This window comes from Physeter macrocephalus, unplaced genomic scaffold, assembly GCF_002837175.3.
Source record: "Physeter macrocephalus isolate SW-GA unplaced genomic scaffold, ASM283717v5 random_310, whole genome shotgun sequence".
Taxonomy (NCBI): domain Eukaryota; kingdom Metazoa; phylum Chordata; class Mammalia; order Artiodactyla; family Physeteridae; genus Physeter; species Physeter macrocephalus.
Window position 1 is genome coordinate 24,208 of NW_021145613.1, and position 22,918 is coordinate 47,125.

Consider the following 22,918-nt stretch of genomic DNA (forward strand, 5'->3'; position numbering starts at 1 on the left):
GGAGAGGGTGTGGAGAAAAGGGAACCCTCTTGCACTGTTGGTGGGAATGTAAATTGATACAGCCACTATGGAGAACAGTATGGAGGTTCCTTAAAAAACTAAAAATAGAACTACCATACGACCCAGCAATCCCACTACTGGGCATATACCCTGAGAAAACCATAATTCAAAAAGAGTCATGCACCACAATGTTCATTGCAGCTCTGTTTACAATAGCCAGGTCATGGAAGCAATCTAAGTGTCCATCGATAGATGAATGGATAAAGAAGTTGTGGCACATACATACAATGGAATATTACTCAGCCATAAAAAGAAACGAAATTGAGTTATTTGTAGTGAGGTGGATGGACCTACAGTCTGTCATACAGAGTGAAGTAAGTCTGAAAGAGAAAAACAAATACTGTATGCTAACACATATATATGAAATCTAAAAAAAAAAAAAATTGGTTCTGAAGAACCTAGGGGCGGGACAGGAATAAAGACAGACGTAGAGAGTGGACTTGAGGACACGGGGAGGGGGAAGGGTAAGCTGGGACGAAGTGAGAGAGTGGCATGGACATATATACACTACCAAATGTAAAATCGGTAGCTAGTGGGAAGCAGCCGCATAGCACAGGGAGATCAGCTCGGTGCTTTGTGACCACCTAGAGGGGTGGGAGGGAGACGCAAGAAGGAGCAGATATGGGGATATATGTATATGTATAGCTGATTCATTTTGTTATAAAGCAGAAACTAACCATTGTAAAGCAATTATACTCCAATAAAGATGTTAAAAATAAATAAATAAATAAAGGCTGTGTTTTCCCTGCGGTCCAATACCGCCCGTGATGTTTAAGCATAGGGAGAATACTGAGGCTCAGACTGGGATGGCTGTGGGATGGCGAGGATGCAGGCTGCATCCCCTGCTTTGTGGGGCCACCTGGAGCAGCCTGAGGCTTGGCACCCCTCTCACTGGGAGGGGAGAGCTTGCTTGGCAAAAGCACCAGCCTAGACAGATGTGTTCAGTCCCTAACTGAGGGCACAGCTGACAGACGAAAGGGAGCCTCAAGAATTCAGTAATGATGACAGAGCTGGGAGGACAGTTTCCATCCACTGGCCCTGTCCCCTCACACCTTTAAGCCCCAGTCTCTTGCAGATCCTGACCTGGCATCTCTGTACCCTCCAATCCCCCAAGCTGGGCCTGACCTGAGCGAGGGTGCTACCTTACAGAATTTGAATAATTCAGGTCCCAGTGACCTGAGGTGTCAGTTTCAGTTGCTCTGTTCCCATGGACACAGGTGTCCCAACTCTATAATTAAGCTAATGAAAGGTAAAGGGGGCGTGGCCTGCTGTCCTGTGCCTCAGAAGGTTCAGGGCTGATGGAGTCCCTGTCCCTGTCCTGCTGAGAATGCGCCAGGCTCCCCCAGAGTCAGGTGTGGGGAAGGCCTTGAGGAAGTCAAGGGGGCTGAAATAGAGGCAGGAGAAAGGAAGAGAGAGTGGAAAGAGGAAGACCAGAGTCAGGGAGGCAGAGACCAAGAAAGAGTTACAGAGGGACGGATAGAAGGAAATCGAGACAGAGTCTGAGTGAGAGGTAAAGGGGGTGGGGGGTGAAGAACAGGGCAGAGGCAGAGGCCAGAAGAGGCAAAGACCAGCAGAGAAGGAGAAACAGTAGATGCCGAGGCCCAAGTACTAAAATCCCAGGGCAGGTACAAATAGCAGGGTCAGGTAACTGGAAGGGTTGCAGGACTCCCTGCAGGGTAGCTGGACTCAACAGAGATCCCAGTCTTCCTTCTGACGTGCAGGGATTGTCCACACCATCCTTGCCAGCAGGGCCTGATGCTGCCGTAGGTCAGGCCAGGAGGCTCACCCCCAGAGACCTGCCCTTCCTCTGGCTGCGGCAAGGCCATGGGGCCCGGGAGCCACCGCCTCGGCCTCAGCTTCTCTGTCTCCAGCCTGGGCCTTCTCCTCCTGCTTCCACTACTGCCAGGTATGAAGCTCAGTAAACCAGCCCTGGCCTCTCTGGGCATTGCTGCTGTTCCCATCCTCCCCAAACCTCTCTCCACGTGCTCTCTCTTCATTTCTGTGCTGGGAGCAAGCGCTATCTGGGCAGTGTGGAGGAGGGGGAGCTGAAGAGGGCAAGAGGGGGCTTGCCTGACTGGGGCGGGAGCAGTTGACGGGGCAGCTCCCAGGGATAGGGCTGGAAAAGCCAGGGGGACCAGACCGCGAAGGGTGAGTTTGGGCTTTTTCTAGCAGGCCTTGGGAGCCACTGAACAGGTTTAAGCAGCTACTGGTCTAGTCAGATTCATTTGTTTAAAAGCTTGATCTCTCGGAAGTGTGGCAGGTGGTTAGAGAGGTGAGCCCGAGGTGGAAGAGCAGGGAGGAGGCTGCTGCTGCCGTGGTCCATATGCAGGGAGGATGGGCCCGAGCTGGAGAGGTGATGAAGCATTCAAGAGCATTCAGCAGTATGACTGACAGGATGCGGGCACAGAGTGCTCTGCAGAGAGAAGGGGCAGAAGGGAGAGACAAATTACCAGATTTCCAGCTTAGGTCACCGGGGAGTGCTGTTTGCTGAGACGGGGAACACAGGACAAGGAACAGGTTGCAGAACACGGAGGGAGGAGGGACTTCCCTGGTGGTCTAGCAGTTAAGACTCCGCGCTCCCAATGCAGGGGGCCCGGGTTCGATCCCTGATCAGGGAACTAGATCCCACAGGCCGCAACTAAGAGCCCACATGCCACAACTAAGAGCCTGCATGCCGCAACTAAAGATTCCACACGCCACAAGTGAAAAGATCCCTCATGCCACAACGAAGATCCCGTGTGCTGCAACTAAGACCCAGTACAGCCAAGTAAATAATAAATTTAAAAAAAAAAAAAAAGAACATGGTGGGAGGAAACAAGTTCATATTTTGGCCCTACACAGTTTAAAGTGCCTACAGGACATTTAGGACATTCGGGTCTGGAGCACAGGAGAAAAATCTGGGCTGAAGAAAAAAGGAGACGAGGGCAAAGGACGGAATTCTGGGGAACAATACCTAAATCAAGGACTGAGAAAAAAAAATGGACTGAGGACAATGGGATGTGTCACAAAACCCAGGAAAGAGTGTGTTTTCAGAAAGGAGGGGCCCATAGTGTCAGAAGATTTGAAGACATCAACTGAAGTGCAGCTAGAGAAGCAGAGACAGGCTGGAGAGACTGGAAGGGGCAGGGCAACAGTGTTCCGGATGCCTGGTTGAGAAGTAGGACTCTTGCCGTCTGTTTGGGCCGCTCCAGCATTTGTTTTTTTGTTTGTTTTGTTTTGGCCACATCACATGCCAGGCAGGATCTTAATTCTCCAACCAGGAATCAAACCTGTGCTCCCTGCAGTGGAAGCGCGGAGTCTTAACCACTGGACTGCCAGGGAATTCCCAGCCCCTCCAGCATTTGTGGTGGGGCAAGCAGAATCCAGGTCCTTGGGAAGGGAATGGTGGGGAAGAAACCCATCACCCTTGCTTCAGAAGATAGTACCTACTCACACTATGGCCTTCACCTCATCTATCCTTGGAGGCAGGCCAGGGAGGAACTAGAGCCACAGGTAGAGAGACAGATAACAGGGACAGTTAGACGGCTGTGAGACAGTGGAGCAGCTGACAGGGCCTCGGTCTTGTGGAGGGTACAGGTTGTGAGCCGAGGCCTCTGGACTAGGGTCTCGGATGCACACCCTTTCTTACTGGTCCCCCAGAGTGCTTCGGAGCCGAGGGCAGGCTGGCATACAAGCTGTTCCGAGACCTCTTTGCCAACTACACAAGTGCCCTGAGACCTGTGGCAGACACAGACCAGGCTCTGAACGTGACCCTGGAAGTGACGTTGTCCCAGATCATCGACATGGTGCGTTGGTTGTTGTACAGTCGTGGAGTGTGCTGGTGACAGTGTCAAGGAATGGGGGAATGGGAGACTGGGATTAATCTCCAATCAATTCTTTCCTGTAAACATTAACATTAGCAACAATAACAGCTACCAACTGTTGGATCCTAACTGTTGGGTGCCCACAGTGTGCCCAATACTTTGCACACTTGAATCCATGTCTAGCAGAGATTACCACCCACGTAACTTCTGAGGAAACTCTGGCCCAGAGAAGAGAAGGACCTGCCGAGGTCACATAGCAAGGCTGGGTGGGAACTGAACTGTATGGGCAAGTCAGGTTTGCTGATGCTGACCAGAGCTCTGTAGGTGAGTGTGCACACACAGGGCAGGGTATGTGCAGACGTCTGTCCACATCTATGCCCACTCTCTGCTCCCAACTAGGATGAGCGGAACCAGGTGCTGACCCTGTACCTGTGGATCCGACAGGAGTGGACAGATGCCTACCTACGATGGGACCCTGACGCCTATGGTGGCCTGGATGCCATCCGCATCCCCAGCAGTCTCGTGTGGCGGCCGGACATCATACTCTATAACAAGTACTTCCTGCCTGGGCCCCTCCCCGGATCCCTCCCCTCTCCTACCCCTCCCTAGAGTTGCCCTGGGCTCTGGGGATGCACTTGTCCCCTATCCTCCACATCGAACCCGGCTCCTATGGTGCCCTGGAAGCTTTCCCCCAGGACCCTTCTAAGCTGCCAGGAAGGTGTTGGCAATTGTGGCTGCATGGTGCAGTAGGGCTTCCTGACCGCCCCCCCCCCACACACACACACACAGCGGCTCATGGCAAGGGCCTGCTGGAGGGACCCCACAGCCCCTTGATGGCACCTCCACTTTAGGCTGTCCCAAGCCAACCCAGGCTGAATGTCTCCTAGGAATCCTCCGTGTGGTCCAGGGCCAATTCTGTATCTCTCGCAGAGAGGGTTCCGGGACACAAGTGCCTCTTTATGGCACTCCTCACCCTTTTCTCAGGGCACCCCAGGTCGTGCCTAGGGATTTCCTTCAGGGCTTAGCCCTCTGAAGTAGTCCTTTATGCCGCCTAAGCCAGTTCTGTGCTTCCCAGACAACACATAGCTCCGCATATTTTCCTCAGGGCCCCTCTAGGAGCTTTGCAGATGACACTCAAAGAAAGTCACCATGCGCCCCGCGCCAACTTTTGAGCTAGGTCTGTGTCTCGTTCTGGGCCCTTCAGGCGCTGGCCCCGCTAGGCCTCCAAAGGCACAGAGGGCCCTCTCTACCGCTCTCTTTGCCCTCTGTGCCGCCCCCAGCGGGCCTGAAGCGCACCCCTCTCAAGGGGCAGCCCTGACTCCGCAGGCCACGGAGCCTCAGGGAGCCCCACCCCCTGCCCGCAGGGCGGACGCGCAGGCGCCAGCCTCAGCCAGCACCAACGTGGTCCTGCGGCACGACGGCGCCGTGCGCTGGGACGCGCCGGCCATCACGCGCAGCTCGTGCCGCGTGGACGTGTCGGCCTTCCCATTCGACGCGCAGCGCTGCGGCCTGACGTTCGGCTCGTGGACGCACGGCGGGCACCAGCTGGACGTACAGCCGCGCGGCGCTGCCGCCAGCCTGGCCGACTTCGTGGAGAACGTGGAGTGGCGCGTGCTGGGCATGCCGGCCCGGCGGCGCGTGCTCACCTACGGCTGCTGCTCCGAGCCCTACCCGGATGTGACCTTCACGCTGCTGCTGCGCCGCCGCGCCGCCGCCTACGTGTGCAACCTGCTGCTGCCCTGCGTGCTCATCTCGCTGCTGGCGCCTCTCGCCTTCCACCTGCCCGCCGACTCGGGAGAGAAGGTGTCGCTCGGCGTCACCGTACTGCTGGCTCTCACCGTCTTCCAGCTGCTCCTGGCCGAGAGCATGCCGCCGGCCGAGAGTGTGCCGCTCATCGGTGAGCTCTGAGGACCCGGGGTGGCGGGGGAGGGGGCCTGGAGAGGACAACCCCCAACCCGGGGCTGAAGTGCGCGGGTGTCCGCAGGTGCAGGAGTGGGACCCGGACCGGCCTGGGTCAGCGGAGGGGCCCCGCTGAGCGTCTTGAGGTCCGGCGTCGTTCTGAGATTGAGGGGGAAGAGGTCGGCCCTCTCCAAGGAGAAGGGGCAGAGGAAGGGGTTGGTCTTTCCTCAAGGACTTGATGGAGGAAGGTTGACATCTCCAGTGTTATAATCACAGGCAAAACATACTAAGTACTCACTGCGTGTCAGGCAGTCTCCTAAACACTTGACGTTTATTAACTCAAGGAAGCAGCACCACACACCTATGAGAAAGGTTCTATCATAGCTTGCTTCAGATCATGCTGGTTCTATTTAAGAGCGTGACTTTCACGGGACTGTGGGTGAGTTCAGCCTCCAGCAGTGAGGGGAACAATTAGGGAGCAGGTAGCTTCTGAGAACCTGACGGGGGAATGAGGGAGAGGGAGCCCTTGGCCCTTACCTCCTTCCCGCTTCCATCCATTGGGCTTGGAGGGTCCTGCGAGCCTTATGGGGGAGTGAGCTCATTCCTCCTTGTGCTCAGGCAGTTGGGGAGCTCAGGCCCCCTGAGTTCTTGTCTGGGGCCTCAGTTCCCTTTCCCTCTCTTGCAGGAAAGTACTACATGGCCACCATGACCATGGTCACCTTCTCCACAGCGCTCACCATCCTTATCATGAACCTGCATTACTGTGGGCCCAGTGCCCGCCCAGTGCCAGCCTGGGCGCGGGCCCTGCTGCTGGGACGCCTGGCACGGGGCCTGTGTGTGCGGGAACGAGGGGAGCCCTGTGGGCAGTCTAGACCTCCTGAGTCATCCCCCAGCCCCCAGCCTCCTGACAGAGAAGCTGGCCCACCAGCAGGGCCTTGCCATGAGCCTCGGTGTCTGTGCCATCAGGAAGCCCTGCTGCGCCATGTAGCCACCATCACCAACACCTTCCACAGACACAGGGCTGCCCAGCGCTGCCATGAGGACTGGAAGCGCCTGGCCCGTGTCATGGACCGTTTCTTCCTGGGCATCTTCTTCTCCATGGCTCTGGTGATGAGCCTTCTCGTGCTGGTGCAGGCCCTGTGAGTCCCAGGGGTCTGCTGCAGCCACATCACCTCCAGATGGGGATGGAATGTCCAGGCCAGGTGGTGGTTGGCCCTCAGGCCACTCAGTCTCTCTCCACTGGGCCTCAGAGCCTGGGACATTCTCTCTTCAGTGCTACTGACTTCACCCCCCAGAGGGAGTACTCGTTGTCTCTGTACCCTAACCTCTAAGGGAAATCCAGAGCTTTCCACTCCCCTGATTCCTGCAGAGGAGGGACTCTAAGAAGGGTCAAGATCAAAGGGAAGTCCTGGAGGGACAGAACTGAACTCCGGTGCTGAGTGATAGTGCTTTCAGTGAGGAGAGTGCAGGTAGTACAAACAGAACTGCCACATTTCCTGTCTTCTCTTCCTTCCTCAGTGGCTGCTGTTACAGGGAATTGGTCTTGCCTGTCCCTACCTGGGGGCTCAGGGAAGGCAACTGGGAATTCAGGATTCCTGGTCCGGTTTCCAGAGCAGGAGGCCACACAAGGATTTGGCCCCAAAGCCCCGACTGATAATAAAGTGTGTGCCTATCACTTCCTCCATGTCCTCTCTTACCCTCAGGGCCCGTGGTGGTGGAACTTGGGGATCCAGCCTCTTAGGGACCTTAGGACTCATGGATCAGAGCAGAAATTACATCTTTGCTGACAAGAAAATGAGATCCAGTCCACCCCGTTCCCACACAGTGACATCCGGAGAGCTTGAAGGTGCCCAAGGTAGGGGCAGTACAGGAACCAGCTATTCACAAGGTATTTGTTCCTTTCTGACTTCCACACATTTTCTGGCACCACCTCTGTGCCTCAGATGCAGTCCCTGCCCTTATAAGCTCACAGTTGGACGTGGGAGACCAGGGCCCTTTGGGAGCACAGAGGCAGGGCCCCTAACCCAGCAGGGTGGAGAGGCCAGAGAAGGCTTCCTGGAGGAGTGAATAGGAGCAGTCCAGGTGTACATGGGAAGCATTTGAGTAATATTAGCAAATACCATGGCCAAGTACTTTTCTCCCCAATCACCCCCCCCTCCACACTACTTTAGTCTTCTATCTCCAAGTGAGTGGTTACCTGTCCCGCAGTCCCCCCACCTCTACTCACCGTCTTACTCCTAGACCCCTGGGTGAGGCCCAGTCCCTACATTTTCCTCTTCCCGCTAGCAAGCCTGGCAGCTGCCAGAGAAGATCCCAGAGTTCCCTACAAATGGGGTTACCACAGATCTTGGCCACACTTAAAGCATACACGTGGCTGACATCCTCATGTTGGGCAGAGGTGACGGCAGAGCTGTTCAGTGGCTGATGGATTAGAGGAGTCCTGGACTCTCTGGAAAGGCTTCTCCAACAAGGAACCAGAGCAGCAGTAGAAGGGACCAGACTGCAGAAAGGGGGCCCTGACCCATGGCTGCAGGGAAAACAGAGGCACAGAGATTTAGAGGCGACGTGAGATACACAAAGAAACAAGATGAAAAGAAAGAGCAGAGTGAGCTGACTGATACACAAAATGCAATGGGAGACAAAGACGAAGAGAAAGAATTTAGGGAGGAGGGTAGAGATGAGACCAAGGAGAGCCCCAATTCCCCTTCCAGAGGTCATTAGGTCTATCCCCCAGTCTCCTGCTGACACAGCTGAGGCACTGCAGGGTGGGATGAAAAGGGTAGAGATCTGAGTGGGATCTGGTGATGCTGATCTTTGCTCCTCTGCTCAAACTCTGGTGGGAGAGTTGCTGGTGCACTGGGATGGGGAATGGGGAGGGGGGCGGGAATCCTAAACTTTCCCAGTGCTTGAAATTACATTATCAGACCTCAAAGAGGCCGAGTTGGCGTCTGGAGACCTGGCTGGTCTTGACTCTGCCACTAACTCACTCTCACCTGGAGCAAGTCACGTCTGTCTCTGAGTCTCACTTTACTATATAATGAGGGTAATACTCCCTGTCAATAGTTGTCCAGTAAGGATAAAATGAGATGGTGTCTGAGGAGGTTGGGGCCAGCCTGGTACGGTGGTTCCAAGTTCAGCTCCAGGACCAGGCTGTTTGGACCGAACACTTTTCTAGTTGTGTGTGGGGGGCTGGTTGCTTCATCTCTCTGTGCCTGCCTTCTCTCATCTGTGGAACAGAGGTGATGACATTACCTGCATCATTGGATCATGGTGAGGATTCATGGAACCCTGAGTGGTACTGTGTCATGGAGAAGGGTGGGAACAAAAGGGAGGCTGGAGCTCCTTCCTGTCCGCTGTTCTCAGAGCCCTGAGGGAGGAGGCGGGACCCGAGGGGGAGGGGTGGCTGTGATTTCCTCCCTGAGAATGGCCTATTCCCACCTAGAGAAGTGGTGGCTGAGGCCGGACCTGGCACAGCTGGTATTCAAGGGAAGAGAAGAGTCATAGCCAGAGGGAACCTGGGGACCATCTAGTCCGATATGCTTACTATGCAGATAGGGAAACTGAGGCCCAGAGAAGGATGTTCGGTCACAGAGTTAGGGCAGAGCCTGGGCTAGAGCCCAGGTCTCCAGCAGCCAAGACCTGACCTTGACCTTGGGAGGTGGTCTGAGAGAGCTCTGAAGGCAGTAACAGACCGAGGGCTCTGCAGCAGAAGGCGAAGGCCCAGGAGGAGTTTGTGGAGCGGCCCTTCCCCCCGTCGCTTCAGTGCAGCCTGGAGCTCTCTGGGCTCTGGTCAGTGGGCTTCTGGGAAGGCGGGGACGGCCGCAGGCTGGGGGGCAGGTGTGTCAGCTCGGCAGCCATCTCCCACGTACACAGTCAGTGGGGAGGGTTAGCAACCCCCCATGGGTGTCTGCTTAAGGGAGTCTACTTTTTTTGATTAAAAGGGGGTTGTTTTTATTTTATGGGGGATATCCATCCAGGAGAGGGGCCCAGACCCAAGATAGCCAAGCTCAGCCCCAAACAGAGCCCCACAGATGCCCGCAGCCCTCACCTGAGTTATCCAGACGGCAGGGCCTTGACTTGCACTGCTTGTCTGTAGGGAAGAAACAGTAAAGAATCAAAGGCTCAGCAGCTCTCAGGATGGTAAGGGACTCCAGAGCCCCACGGTCCATCCCTGACTTGCTCTAGGAGAAGCTGGTGTGTTTTCTCCTAATTCTGCTTCCTTACAGTGGGACCTCCCTTGCCTGGGTTTGACTTGACCCATGAATAGCAGGGCCAGAAAGGCGCCAGCCCTTGAAGCCAGGGTCATCTGGGCACTCCTCCTGCTCCCTTGGCCTGTAACTTTGCCTCCATGCCACACCCACCTCTCCCTGTCCCATGTCTTGTCCCAGCCAAGGAGGGGCTAGTTTATGTTTTTTGTGTGTCTCCTTCACCTTCCATCAACTCATGCACGCTCGTGATGCTGTCCAAGGTGGTAACTGAAGCTGCGCTGGACCTTATCCCACTTGAGATGTGGTCCATGGTTCCAGCCAACAGCCTGCCTCTAACTATTGATATGAAAGGTGGGCCTCACAGGCCCCTGGGCATCCCTCAACTAGGACCAGCAGCCCACAGCCCCTTCAGAGATTAAGGACCTGGGACCATCTTCATGATTACTCCTCTGGATGGTCCAGGGAGGATGGACAGGAAAGCATCCGAGACCTACCAGAGCCCAAGCTGGAATTTAGGGGTATGGCACCTGACTGCTGGCTCACCACCCCACCCCACACCCGCTAGCACACGTGACAGCACAGGATTTCTGTTCAGTCAAATAAACACACTCCTCTCAGAAAACTGGGGTGGGCCGCTTAGTCATTTCTGGCAGCAGCTTCCAGCTGGGAGGAAAGCCTAACACCAAGTCTTTTTGGCCCTCAGATGGCCAAAGACACCTGCGTTGGTCAGGAAACCCTCTTCAGCCTCCCCACAGGCAAGTGGCCAGCTCTGGCTTAGACACCTCCAGGGTCGAGAAGCAAGCGTACTACTTAAGAAGGTTATGTCTCTCCTTGGACGGAAGGGGTGGAGGGGCTGGGGGACAGGACTCGGTCCTTCTCACTGTTTTTAGTATCTCTGTATGTATCCTCTGAAAACGGGTCGGGCAAGGCCACCTTCGGCCCAGCTGCTGGCTGGAACGTGCCCTGCTCACCTTTGATGTACTCGCAGTTGTATGTGCTGCGCTGGCCCAGGGCCCGGAGGTAGATGCGGGCGGGGCCCTGGGCCGGTCTGCTGGCATTGATCACCTGGAAGGTCTCGAAGGGAGGGATCAGCACCTCCTCCTCCCCGGGGAAAAAGGAGTAGCCCTTGATAGGGGCCCCGAGGCAGGTCCAGATGCCAAAGAAGGTGTCTTCCCCAAACTGCTGGGCTGCAGCATTCTGCAGGGATGCAGAGGCAAAGCCCCCCAGCCTGACGGTGGCCCCGGGCCCCGCTGGCCGGAAGCGCAGGCCCTGCACCCCTCGGAACACCTGGCGGCACTGGGGTGGACGCTGGCCCCTGCCCAGCAGCTGCAGGGCCTCGGTCAGCAGGAAGTGGAGTGTCTTGAAGGAGAAGTGGTGGAGGTAGTGGGCCCGGGAGCGGCCAGCCTCGCGCACGGCCGCGTTGAATTCTTTGTGCAGGGGGCTGTTAGCCGTGTAGGCCAGGAGGGCCACCCCGTGCTCTTCTCGGAAGCCCGCGGGCGGGGGCAGACGGGTAGGGCTGAGGCCCCACTTGGGCCCCCAGGCCTGGCGCTCCTGCCACTGGCTGCTTGCCTGAGCCCAGACATTGGCGTACACTTTGTTGGTCTGGAACTCCGTGCGGTTGAGATCTGGGAGAGCCGCCGCCATGGCTGTGGCACAGCCAGCATACTGGTCGTCAAAGGAGGCCAGGGCCATGTCCAGGGGCGTTTCTCGAGAGAAGAGGTCCCGTCGTGTGATGGGGTGGCTCTGGGCCTGAGGCAGGGGGAGCAGCAAGGACTGAGAGGTTAGGCCCTAGGAGAACGGGAGCCCTGTTATCCAGCTTCCCCCTCCACTGAGCTGAGAAAGAGTAAGGGCCGCAAACACACCTGGAGGGGAAGGGGATTGGGAACTACTAGCTACAGATCCCCGAGACCAGGCTCTGGGGCTGTCCCCTCGGGCTGAGCGATCTCCAAGCGAAGCATCCGGCAGAGTTCAGAAGCCAGCAGCGGGGGGATGGGGTGAGCGGAGGATGACTGTACCTGAAGTGCTTCCATGAGGCCCATGGACACGAGCAGCAGAGACATCATGGCAGGGGTCTGCATGTTGGAGGTGACCCTGGGCAAGTTACTCTTTGGGTCTCAGTTTCCTCGTCTGGAAAATGGGAATCTGCACAGTTTAATAAATTGTGATGAATTGACACCTAGTCTGGGCCCCTTCCGGTGCTTGACACAGAGTCACAACATAGAAATGGAGGCTCAGAAGAGAGAGGGGACCCTACTTGCCGGAAGGAACATGGGAGACTTCCTGGAGGAGGTGACATGGGAACAGGGTCTTGTGGGACAAATAGGAGAATAAGGCTTCAGTCAGGGGAGGTAGGAGAGAAAAGATTGGAGTTGAGGGTGGGAAAGGAGTTTGGGACAGCAGGAATGGGAAGAGCAAAGGTATTAGAGGTAGGGACTCTCAGGATGTAAAGAGTGAAAGACGTTCTGGCTAGTGTGGCAGTAGCAGTGTTGGAAAGCCTGGGGCCAGTCCTGAAGGAGCTTGACTGCCACAGTGAGAGGTCCAGGCTTCCCCTCAGGGGGACATGAGGCTGGAGCAGGGCAGATCCAGGAGTGGTCAGCTGGTGGGGCCACAGCAGGACTCCAGGGTCAGGCTTAGAGCAGGGCTTGGGGATCCAGAGGGTCCTCCTCTGTCCCTGCAATCCTGCTGCCAACTGAACCCTCACCCTAAGCCCTCAGCTGATGCCAGGCAGGGACCCCCAGGTGGTGCAGGAAGAGGGGCTGGGTGGGGGAGAGTACAGAGGGTACTGCTTCCCCCAGGGAAGCCTCCTGCATCCTCTGGGTGGGCACGCTGAGGGCCCAAAGTGGCTCCAAGAAGGTGTCCCAACTTTGGGTCAAGATTGGAACAGACGGTTTCTAAGTTGGTGCTGCTTCTTTTTTTGTTTATTTTATTACCAAGTAATGCATGCTTATTGTGTATGAATGAATCACAAAGCCCAAGTCCCCCTTTTCTTGCTTTCCCTCCATGTCCCCCTTCTCACTGTTACCCATGCCTGCTGTTTCTGTGGTAATGGTACCCTTCAAGACCTTTTTCGATGCACACACAAGTAATATATTTAAATATACATACACAGTTTTCTGTATACAGCCTATTTTGGGGTTTTTTATTGTCACTATTTTCAAAAAGAAAAAGGAAGCATGCTTACACATACGTGTTCTACAACCTTTTCCCAGGTAACAATGTACCATGGACTTCCTTCCATGTCACACATGCATATCTACCTTGTTCATTATGATGGCAGCATGGAATTTCATACATAGTTAATCCATAATTTACTTAACCATTTCCTTATTGAGGGACACTTAGGGTTTTTTTCCTAATTTTTTGTTGTTACACATGATATTGCAGTGAACATCCATGTATATAAATCCTTGTCCTCTTGTCTGCATATTTTTATAGGAAAGATATCAAGAAGATGATATTTAAAGGATCTGAATAGTGTTCATTTAGATAGCCACTGCGCCACTGCCAGGTTGCCATCCAAAAGGTCCCACTTCACTCTCCCACCAACAATGGACAAAAGTGCCCTTTTCTCCATGTCTTTGCCAACACTGGGCATTATTAATCTCTCTTAATTTTCATTTAACTGGTGGTACAAATGGTATGTAGTTTTTTTGTTTGTTTGTTTGTTTTTGCGGTACGCGGGCCTCTCACTGTTGTGGCCTCTCCCGTTGCGGAGCACAGGCTCCGGACGCGCAGGCTCAGCGGCCATGGCTCACGGGCCCAGCCGCTCCGCGGCATGTGGGATCCTCCCAAACCGGGGCACGAACCCGTGTCCCCTGCATCAGCAGGCGGACTCTCAACCACTGCGCCACCAGGGAAGTCCTGGTATGTAGTTTTTAATTTACGTCTCTGGTCACTTAACAGGATCAATCATAACTTTAATTTTTTTTTTTTTTTTTTGGCTGCGATGCATGGCAGGCGGCATCTCAGTTCCCCAGCCTGGGATCAAACCTGGGCCCTCAGCAGTGAAAGCTGGAGTCCTAACCACTGGATTGCCAGGAAATCCCCATAACTTTAATTTTTAATTTTTTAAAGTTTTAACTTAATAAAAGGTAGTACATTTTCATTATTCAAAATTTATAGTCCGCGAAGCATGCAGTGAAACGTCTTTCTCTCACTGATCCCCCAACCCCAACCTGCTCTCCCCAGAGCTAACCAATGTTCCCATTTCCTGTATATCCTTCCAGAGATACTCTAGACGCATACCAGCAACTTCTCAGGTATTTCTCTTTTCCTTCTTTTATACGGACCGTAATACAGTTAGTGGTTTTTTATCTTTGGAAATCTGATGAAACCTGAAACTGCTCCTCAGAAAATGGATATATGTGCCTTCACACAGACGTTACACAAATTTCAGGGTGGTTATGCATCTGCCCCAGTCTCACTCAGGTTAAGCATCCCTGCTCCCATATCTCCTCTGGCTTCTGGTGGAGCCTAAGTTTTGATAGTTCAGTGACCCTAAGACGCTGGGATGTTATGTGGCTATAATTTTGTGAGTCTCCAAATCTAAGATCCTCTAATTGCCAGTATACAGTTTAAATTGAGGTATGAGCTTCTCTGGGCAATGGAGTTAACAGCCAGCAGAGTTGATCAAATTCAACATGTCCCAAACTGAACTTCTCTTCCCTCCCTCAAAACCTGCTTACTCATTTATTCAGAAAATTCTTGAGCATCTGTAATGTGTCAGGCACTGAGGATAAAATTATGAACAGAAACAACAAAACCCACATCCCTGCTTCTTTAAGCTCTTTTAAGGTGGAGATGGAGTGAGGAATTTCAAGTAGCATGTTACAAGAACCCAGAGAGCCTGATGGAAACACATTTGTACAAGGAGTGGGGTTAAGTGAGGGGCTGACCAGAGGAGATTCAGAGTAGGTAGAATTTAAAATGGCATCACGGTGGGGTGTAAACCTGAGATACCGCTCCCTAATTCCAGGAGAGAATGCTAATGGGCAGAGAATGCAGCAGGAAAAAACTACTTGAACTCTTGTGGTCTCTTGGAATCCACCAAAAAAGCCTGAGCTTCTATAATAGATCTTCTCTTTGTGGAGAAACTAGTCCATGCGTTCAAGTGGGGCTTTCCTCACTCTGTACCCCCATGAGGGGAATACATGACCCCAAACTGGTGCTCTAATGCCCTGGCCATTGTGATTGGCTCATGGATGGACACATAACCCAAGCAAGACTACTCAGAGTCTTTCTTGAGAATTGATAGATGGGTGCTGTGTAAAAGAGAGTGTGCCAGACACTGTTGATTCCCCAACCCGTATCCCCTCAGCTCATCTTCAAGTTCAACACAGGCGCAACGGATAGTTCTCAAGCATCTGACAGCTTCCCACCCTTAGTGTTCTGTATACTTCTGTGTCCAAGGCTTTCTCCATCACCCTGGGAGCTTGCTCAGGGCAACCCCAAAGTGCAGGAGATTTAATGTTCCCAAGGACAGCTGTCACCCAGTGAGGGTAGTCAGATTCTCTGTTCCACAGAGGGTCCCCAATGGGACATAGTTGACCACAGTGGTCGCACAATTTTTGCGGGGGAGCTCTTCTATCTTCTTCAACTCACTTTGCCACTCCTTCACTGGTACTTCCTGGGATCACCTTTCAAATAGGCTGACTACCCCCAATCCTTGTCTCGGGGTTGGCTTTTGGGAGAACCCAAACCAAGAGAGAAGGTCTTCTCTTTGGGTCAGAAACCATCAGAACATGGCCCAGAACTGTTCCTTCAGCCTGCACCCAGTGGAGCAGACCTGGGCCCAGCCCACAACAGGGAGGTGCCCAGCTGAGGCAGACTGGCAGCCTGAAGCAGAGCTGCCCATCCAAGCTCACTTTAGCCAATCTACAGTCAACGTGAAGACCCAGGAGTATGAGAATAAATGTTTGCATGCCACTGAGATTTTATGGCACACAGCAAAATGGTCATGCAGTGAAAACATGAGGCCAACTATGTCTCTCGCTGCCTCTCCACTATCCTGTTTCTGTCCCCGTCTCTGCCCTGCAGAAATACAGCAATAAAAGATACCAGAGGCTTGTGATAGGGCAGGAGAACTGTGAAGTGAGACATTGAATCATGTAGCCAGACTAAGGTATTGGCAGTGAGGGAGGACCCAGCATTACTAGGTAGAATTTACTAGACTTGGTGTCTGATGGGATTTAGGGGCTGAGATGGGAAATCAAGGCTCACAACTCTGGTTCCCATGCTCTAGGTTGGAAATACAGAGGAGAAGCAGAGGAAACTTTAAAAGCTCATCCCAGCACATAGTAGGTGCTCAATAAAAAAAAATGTATTGAATAAATGATCAGGTTGGGAGGGGAACTGGTGAGTTCAGTTTGGCACATGTGGACTCTCTAGGGGCAGATGTCCAAGATGGAGCAGAATGGACAATAAAAGACATTTGAGAGTCATAGGTGTATTGAGGTCAGGGAAGAGATAAGGTCCCCAGGGAAAGAGGCAGGGAGGGCTGAGGAAAAAAGAGAGCAGCTTGAAGCCTAGGCACAGGCAGAGCAAGACACTTCCTTGGGTTTCTAGGGACTCTTCACTTCTGGCCTTTGGGTACCATTAGATACCCTGGGATCCTTGTGATTAATTCCTCTTTGGGCTTCATCCAGCTCAGGGTGGTTCCCGTGAACTTGCCAGCAGAAGAGTCTCACATAATCTGCCATCCTTATTATTCATCCAGTCACCCAAGATAGTTACTTGGGTTTCCATTCATTCAGCCATTCATCAAACACTAATTTAGTTGCCAACTAATGCTGGGCACAGTATGGGTCCATCCTCGATGCTCCTTCCCTTTCCCCATCCCCACATGCCCTGCCATGGCTCAGGTCAGCCCCTGCCTTCTCCCTGATCTCCCTACCTCCGTTGTCACCCCTGCTAATCCACACTGCTGCTGCTTCGCGGAGTAGGGAGAACAGTGTTTCTAAAGCACAGCTGGTCATGTTCCTTACCTGCTTGAAAACCCTCTGTGGCAAACCTGACTGGAAGAAATATCTCAAAATGCAGAGATAACAATTATGAGGCAAGGGATGAGAAGACATCCAGAAAGGAAAAGAAAAAAAAAAAAAAAAAGCAAGAGATCAAAACAAAACTTACCTCCTTACCCTCAGGACAGAGTCCAACCTCCAGGCACTGGCATTTGAAGCGCTCTGTGACCTTGCCCGCCATAACCTCTTCAGCCTCGTGCCCCACCACCCCTGCTTGACTTCTACAGTACAGAACAAAGTTCCAGGTGAGGCGCTGCTGCTTCCCTCCATGTGCTGGGGATGCCCTTCTCCTGCTACCCACTCTTCAAGGCTTCGCACAGGAGCCACCTCCTCCAGGAAGCCCTCTGACTCCTCTGGCTTCCTAAATCACCCTGTGCTTTCCCGTCACTGTCCTAATCGTAGTGTGCTGCCCTTCAATGTCTGCCTCCCCCCTGGCCTGTGAATTCCCTGAGGGCAGGGACCAGGTATGACCCATTCTGTGTCCCCAGAGCTCAGCCCAAGGCCAGGCACAAGTGAGCCCTCCTGGAATGTTTGCTGCAAGTCTGAGAGGCTTTCTGGGTGCAGCTAACAATGTAGAGCACTGCAGAACAGGTGCATTGATGACTTAGTGACCAGTTTTGCAGGGAATGGTGTGGAGGCCAAAGTGGTGGGGAGGGCCTGGGAGGCCAGGAAGTGGAGGCACTGGGCAACCCCTTTTCCTATCCCAGCTGCCCTTCTGTCCTTCCTCTCATCCTGCTCAGGGCACTTCTCGTCAGTTTCCCCTCATCCAGACCCATGATGAACATTCCCTACTGGGGATGTGACTCCAAATCCCTCCCCAGAAATCCCCAAATCCCAGTGGCCTCAAACCTCCCTAGGTATCCCAAACCTCTCCATCAGAGGTGCAATGGTCTGAATATTTGTGTCTCCCCAAAATTCATATGTTGAAACCCTAATGCCTGATATGATGGTATTAGAAGGGGGGGGCTTTAGGAGATAATTAGTTCATTAGTTCATGAACCCTCATGACTGGGATTGCTGTTCTTATAAAAGAGACCCCATGGACTTCCCTAGCACCTTCTACCATGTGAGAACACAGTGGGAGGGTACTGGCTATGAACCAGGAAAAGGGCCCTCATCCGACCAGGCTGGCACGCTGATCTCAGACTTTCAGAACTATGAGAAATATTTGTTTGTTTTTGGTAAGTTACCCAGTCTGTGGTATTTTGTTATAACAGTCTGAACAGACTAAGATATAAAGTTCCCTGAAACTCTTCCTAATGATTCCTGTAACTCTACCATTAATACCTCAAATTTCCCCTTTAAAAAAACCGCTTTTCATGCCCAGTGCCCAGGAACAGGTGGTGTGCCCCTTACCTAGTGTTTCTCCGGGATGGGGAAGCTGGTATTGGTCTCCAACGATGGCCACCAGGGGAGGGGGAGGGCAGATTTCTCTTTTATACCGTCAGTCCCCCACCCCTTGTACCTCTCCCATACAGCTGCTCAGAAATGTGACACTCCCCCATCTATTTCTGGACTAGCCTCTACCAAGTCCGCTCTGGGCCAGAGCACGTCCCATGAAAAGGGAACCCCTGAAGCCAAAGGGAAATCAAGGATCCAGGCTAGAACAACTGCCTCCCCACTGGGTTTGGTCCAGCATTCAGCACCCCTGGCCTCAGGGAGTATCTCCTTATTTTTCCTTTCACGTGAGCATGGAGAGTCACCTAAGGTGCAAGGCGAGATTCCCAAAAGGCCTGGGTCCCAACTCTAGCACTCATTGGCCATGTGATGTTGGAGGACTTTCTGCTTCACTCAAGACCCTTGTTAAATGACTAGATTTGACTCCATCTCTTGGGGTCTTTCTTGGGGTTCCAGGTCTCGGGATGGGAGAAGGAATTCCCCAAAGCCAGAGGGTAGAGAGAAGACAAAGCCGTGATACCGGAGGTTCAGGCTGCCAGAAAGCTCTTCCCAGAGCTGCTGATTCCTCAGCTGGCCCCTTCTCCCATTACCTCCCAGTGGGCATCTAAGACTCAGAGCCAGGTTATTTATAGGCAAGCCCAGGGAGGTGAGGGGAAAGGCTAGTGTTGATAAACATGGGGTCACCTGAGTCTGAGAGGTCAGCAGAGAGAGGGTCTAGGGAGGGGCGGGGTTGGACCCCGAGGATGTGAGAGAGAGAGCTCTGCATCTGGGCCAGGCTTGCTGAAGGGAAGGGGTTATAAAGAGAAGGGAGTGGGGTGGGGGCCGCTAACAGGCTGGACCACACGTGACCCACGTGTTCGCCATATGCAAATTGTATGCAAATGAACGAGTGCACAAGTGGTGACCTCTCGGCTGGCTGGACCCTCTTGGTCTCTTCGGCCTAGTTGTCTGGAGCCCGGGCCGTGGCGGTCAGGGGCCGCCCGAGGGAGAGACCACGTCTCATAATTCCCCTCCTCTAGCACTGGTTTTGCTCGGAGAAAAGGGTCTTGGAGAAAGACCTCGCAGTCCTTGGGAAGGAGAGTTAAGTACGGCCCTCAGCCCCGCCCCGCGAACCCCAGTGTTTGTCGTTGGGGAAGAGAGTTGTCAGGTTACCGCCAGTGGGGCTATAATTAGCCGCGGGACTTCGTTGATCCGCGGGACTCCGGGGACAGGGGGCAGCGCGGCGCCCCCGCAGACTTCAGTCCCCGCCGCCCGGAACCTTCAATGCTCCTTCCCGCTCTCCGCCTCCGCCACCTCCAGGTGGGTCCCCGGCCCCCCGTCCCCTCCCTTCTCCAAGCGGAGCCAAATTACCGCTCTCCCTTTATCATTCCCGACCAGAAGGCGCTGAGCCCCCGGGCAGCTGGGAGGTGGGGGAGCTGAGACGGGTTGTGCTGGGGTGGAGGCGGGGTGGGGGGGTAGAGGATAAAGTCCAAGCCCCGCCCACACACTTAGGGCTCCTCTGGGCACCGCCTGCGCCCCGCCGGGCCAAGTCCTAGACCAGGGGCCCCTCACACCGTAGAAGAAACTCTCCAACTCTCTGTCCCCCAGCCCATCGAAGCCAAGACTCCACCGTCGCTGGTCCCACCCTCATCGGGATCTCACTCTCCAAGACTCCCAGAGGAATGATGTTGGTGGCTCTGTTGATCGCCCTTAGCTGCCTTGGCATCCACACCCTCAACGGCATCCTCATTTACGCCCCCTGGCAGGTAAATGGAGGGAACCATTTGCTGCCACAAAGGGAACAGTTGGGGTGGACCCGAGGCCTGACTCCTCAAAGAGCCTTCCCAGGGACGCTTCTCTAGGATGCCATTCCTCTTAATCCTCTTCCTCTCAGGAACCTCCATCCCTATAGGGAGCCCCAACTTCCCATTCCATCTCCCAGAACCCGACCTCCACCTACTGGTCCTGCTGTGATCCTCCTTCCTTCTATGGTCCTCCCTTGGGATTGCCTGCATCTTTCTCCTCTCACTTCCCATCTCCCACCACAGGCCCAGCCTAACAAACTCCGTTGGGCTACCTGTGTACTGCCCTCCCGCAGCCCCTCCCAGACCAGGGCTTGACCTCCTCCAATCCCCACCCCCAGGTTTGAGGATGAGGGCTTCCAGAGCAGGAGAGGACTCAGAGTCTCAGAGCTGACAGTGACTTGCTGTGGTGTCTAGCACCTGTGTGAGGGAGAAGGAGTCTGAGGATGGGGATGGGGTCAGGTAATTGGAGACTGGCCATACATTTGTATGCAACCTGCATACTGAGTCTTAGAGCCAGAACGGTGCTTGGAAGTCTTCCAGCCCCACGTCCCACTGAGTGCAGGAACCTCTCTAATGATAAATGACCCCTCTTAGTTAGTACACAAGTGAGGATCTATATGCTATCCTTACAATAACCCTGTGAGGTTGGAAGTATCCTCAGTTTATAGGTGGAGAACATGAGGTCCAGAAAAGCTAAGAGACTCGCCCAAGATCTCATAGCCCGTAAGTGGTGAAGCCAGGATTTGAACCCATGTCTGTCTGGCTCCAGTGCCTGTTATTTAAGCCCTTGAGCTCTTGCCAAATTTCACACCCCAGATATTTGGGCGTAGAAATGAGATTCTGTGTTTCTGAACTGATCTGCCACCAGGACCTCTGCCCAGTACCCTGAACTTACACCCTTTCCTGTGTGGCTCCTCTCTTCCTTACCTCTATAGGCCCAGAATGTTTCCATCCAGAACCTGAGCCTGGCTCCAAACACCTTTGATGATGCCTATGTGGGCTGCTTGGAGGAGATGGAGGAGAAGGCAGTCCATCTGCTAGCGGAGGAGATGGCTAACCATACCAGGCTGCGGGAGTCCTGGGAGACAGCCCAGAAGGCCTGGGAGCAAAGGTGTCCAGGGCTCAGCCTGCCTCCTGGCTTCAAAACCCAGCACGGAATCGCCATCATGGTCTACACCAACTCATCCAACCCTTTATACCGGGAGCTGAACCAGGCTGTGCGGACAGGCGGTGACTCCAGGGAGTTCTACATGCAGCACTTCCCCTTCAAGGCCCTGCATTTCTACCTGACCCGGGCCCTGCAGCTGCTGCGGGGCAGTAGGGACTGCAGCAGGGAACCTGGGCAGGTGGTGTTCCGAGGCGTGGGCACCATTCGATTTGAACCCAAGGAGCTGGGGGGCTCTGTCCGCTTAGGCCAGTTTACCTCCAGCTCCCTGGATGAGGCAGTGGCCCGCAGATTTGGTAATGCCACCTTCTTCTCTCTAAGGACTTGCTTTGGGGCCCCGATCCAAGCCCTGTCTGTCTTTCCCAAGGAGCGTGAGGTGCTGATCCCCCCGCATGAAGTCTTCTTAGTCACCAATTTCTCCCAGGATGGAGCCCGGAACCTGGTGACTCTCTCCAGCAATAATCAGATGTGCAGCCACTTTAACTGCGCCTATCTGGGTGGTGAGCCATGCATGAGGGAAGCAGGACGGGCAGGATGTCTCTGGTTTATTTCAGTCCCCAGGGCCTTCAGGAGACCTGTGTGATTAATGAGGAAGTTGAGGGCTAGAAGTTAGCTGGAGTTATTTTTCTCTGTGACTCAGGTTTTGCCAGCTCAGAGAAGGCCCTATAAGTGTTTTCTGGATCTGTGAATATTCTCAGATGATTCTATAAATGTCCTTGAAAGTTTCCTTTTGCTCTACAGTCTGAAACACCAAAAGAACCTGGTTAAGGGGGGCAATAAGCAGAGGAAAGTGACAGGAGTGCTGCTTCAGATCTCAGGAGGCCCTGGGCGTAATAGCGTAACACATGCGCTATTCCCAAGTGCTGAGGCAGGGACAGAGTGGGGCCAGGAGGGTAGCAGGGTTGGAAAGGCAATCTGGGAAGATTTCCTGGAAGAAGAAGGAGGAAGGGAAGTCAGAAGTTTGTATTTAGCACAAGGGAAAGCTGGATTGAGATTGGGAATGGCCATGCCAGGGCCTGGTGAGAAGGGAAGTTTGGGGTGTGAGGGTCTGTCTGCATGGAGGCCTCACTGTGCTGTCTGTTGCAGCGAAGAAGAGGCCGAGCTGTGAGTCTGTGCCAAGTGAGTCACCCTCCTGCCCCTCCCTAAGCTACTTTGACTCCCTCTGGCCCTGCTGACCCTTCACCACCTTTTCTTCTCTCTCCAGCAGGAGGACAGGCTGACTCACTCTCCAAAGGGGCCTTCTCTCTGCTCTCCTCGAAGGCCCTGCCCTTGGCCTCTTGGGGGTTCCAGCTCTTAGGAGCTGTGCTCTGAAAGTTCAGTGCCTGCCACGTAGGAGTCCTGGGAAATGATGACATCCATATGAAGATGGGAGGCTTTGAAGAACCTGGAGAAGCCAGAACATGGTTTCGGACCCAGACCTAGCAGCCATCTCCCCAGCCAGGATGTTGGGGGATCTGAGGCCATGGTAGGGTGGAGGGATCCCCGCTACATGGTAGGGACTCCAGGGGACAAGCAAGGGTAGTGCTGTGACAGCCACTGGATTAAACAGTGTTGCAGTGTGGTGACCTCAAATTTCATGATT

At 53.9% G+C, this 22,918-nt stretch overlaps 3 protein-coding genes across 10 annotated transcripts; 2 read left to right on the forward strand and 1 right to left on the reverse strand.

The window, feature by feature from the left end:
* Positions 1–17: 17 nt before the first annotated feature.
* Positions 18–18,478, reverse strand: ART1 (ADP-ribosyltransferase 1). 5 transcript variants are annotated; one of them, XR_003678456.2, is made up of 7 exons: positions 18,346–18,478; positions 17,099–17,210; positions 11,986–12,112; positions 10,942–11,719; positions 9,811–9,852; positions 8,131–8,289; positions 18–2,473 (listed from the first exon to the last, which is right to left on the reverse strand). XR_003678456.2 is itself a non-coding variant. In XM_055082870.1 (6 exons), exons 3-6 carry the CDS (start codon positions 12,046–12,048, stop codon positions 8,192–8,194), a joined length of 981 nt encoding a protein of 326 aa, XP_054938845.1. In that variant the 5' UTR covers positions 12,049–12,112; positions 17,107–17,210; positions 18,346–18,478; the 3' UTR covers positions 7,968–8,191. The 5 variants fall into 5 exon arrangements, 3 of the variants coding, with proteins under 3 accessions (XP_054938845.1, XP_028340970.1, XP_054938844.1); XR_003678457.1 differs by lacking the exon at positions 18–2,473 and adding an exon at positions 7,742–7,817; XM_055082870.1 differs by lacking the exon at positions 18–2,473 and having other exon boundaries at positions 7,968–8,289; positions 17,107–17,210.
* On the forward strand, positions 3,442–6,921 carry CHRNA10 (cholinergic receptor nicotinic alpha 10 subunit). The gene is made up of 5 exons (XM_028485179.2): positions 3,442–3,552; positions 3,663–3,845; positions 4,263–4,417; positions 5,228–5,760; positions 6,448–6,921. Exons 1-5 carry the CDS (start codon positions 3,442–3,444, stop codon positions 6,903–6,905), a joined length of 1,440 nt encoding a protein of 479 aa, XP_028340980.1. The 3' UTR covers positions 6,906–6,921.
* Positions 18,479–19,312: 834 nt separating the features above from the next.
* ART5 (ADP-ribosyltransferase 5) lies at positions 19,313–22,904 on the forward strand. 4 transcript variants are annotated; one of them, XM_028485177.2, is made up of 6 exons: positions 19,313–19,686; positions 19,975–20,132; positions 21,107–21,517; positions 21,704–21,836; positions 22,423–22,455; positions 22,544–22,904. In XM_028485177.2, the coding sequence occupies exons 2-6, from the start codon at positions 20,049–20,051 to the stop codon at positions 22,645–22,647; spliced, it is 765 nt and encodes a 254-aa protein (XP_028340978.1). In that variant the 5' UTR covers positions 19,313–19,686; positions 19,975–20,048; the 3' UTR covers positions 22,648–22,904. The 4 variants fall into 4 exon arrangements, with proteins under 4 accessions (XP_028340978.1, XP_028340977.1, XP_028340976.1 ...); XM_028485176.2 differs by having other exon boundaries at positions 19,314–19,686; positions 22,541–22,903; XM_028485174.2 differs by having other exon boundaries at positions 19,319–19,686; positions 21,107–21,836; positions 22,541–22,899.
* The last annotated feature ends 14 nt before the right edge of the window (positions 22,905–22,918 follow it).

Excerpts from the sequence above, each read along its gene's own strand:
- CHRNA10 (XM_028485179.2), top strand. The coding sequence starts at position 3,442 with ATGGTGGGGAAGAAACCCATCACCCTTGCTTCAGAAGATAGTACCTAC. Across the intron at positions 3,553-3,662 it reads GGGAGGAACTAGAGCCACAG|GGTCTCGGATGCACACCCTT; the intron begins GTAGAGAGACAG and ends CCTCTGGACTAG. Across the intron at positions 4,418-5,227 it reads GACATCATACTCTATAACAA|GGCGGACGCGCAGGCGCCAG; the intron begins GTACTTCCTGCC and ends CCCTGCCCGCAG.
- ART5 (XM_028485174.2), top strand. The coding sequence starts at position 20,049 with ATGATGTTGGTGGCTCTGTTGATCGCCCTTAGCTGCCTTGGCATCCAC. Across the intron at positions 20,133-21,106 it reads TCATTTACGCCCCCTGGCAG|GCCCAGAATGTTTCCATCCA; the intron begins GTAAATGGAGGG and ends TTACCTCTATAG. Across the intron at positions 22,456-22,540 it reads GAGCTGTGAGTCTGTGCCAA|CAGGAGGACAGGCTGACTCA; the intron begins GTGAGTCACCCT and ends TTCTCTCTCCAG.
- ART1 (XM_055082869.1), bottom strand. The coding sequence starts at position 12,048 with ATGCAGACCCCTGCCATGATGTCTCTGCTGCTCGTGTCCATGGGCCTC. Across the intron at positions 11,720-11,985 it reads GCCTCATGGAAGCACTTCAG|GCCCAGAGCCACCCCATCAC; the intron begins GTACAGTCATCC and ends CCCCTGCCTCAG. Across the intron at positions 9,853-10,941 it reads CAACTGCGAGTACATCAAAG|ACAAGCAGTGCAAGTCAAGG; the intron begins GTGAGCAGGGCA and ends TCTTCCCTACAG.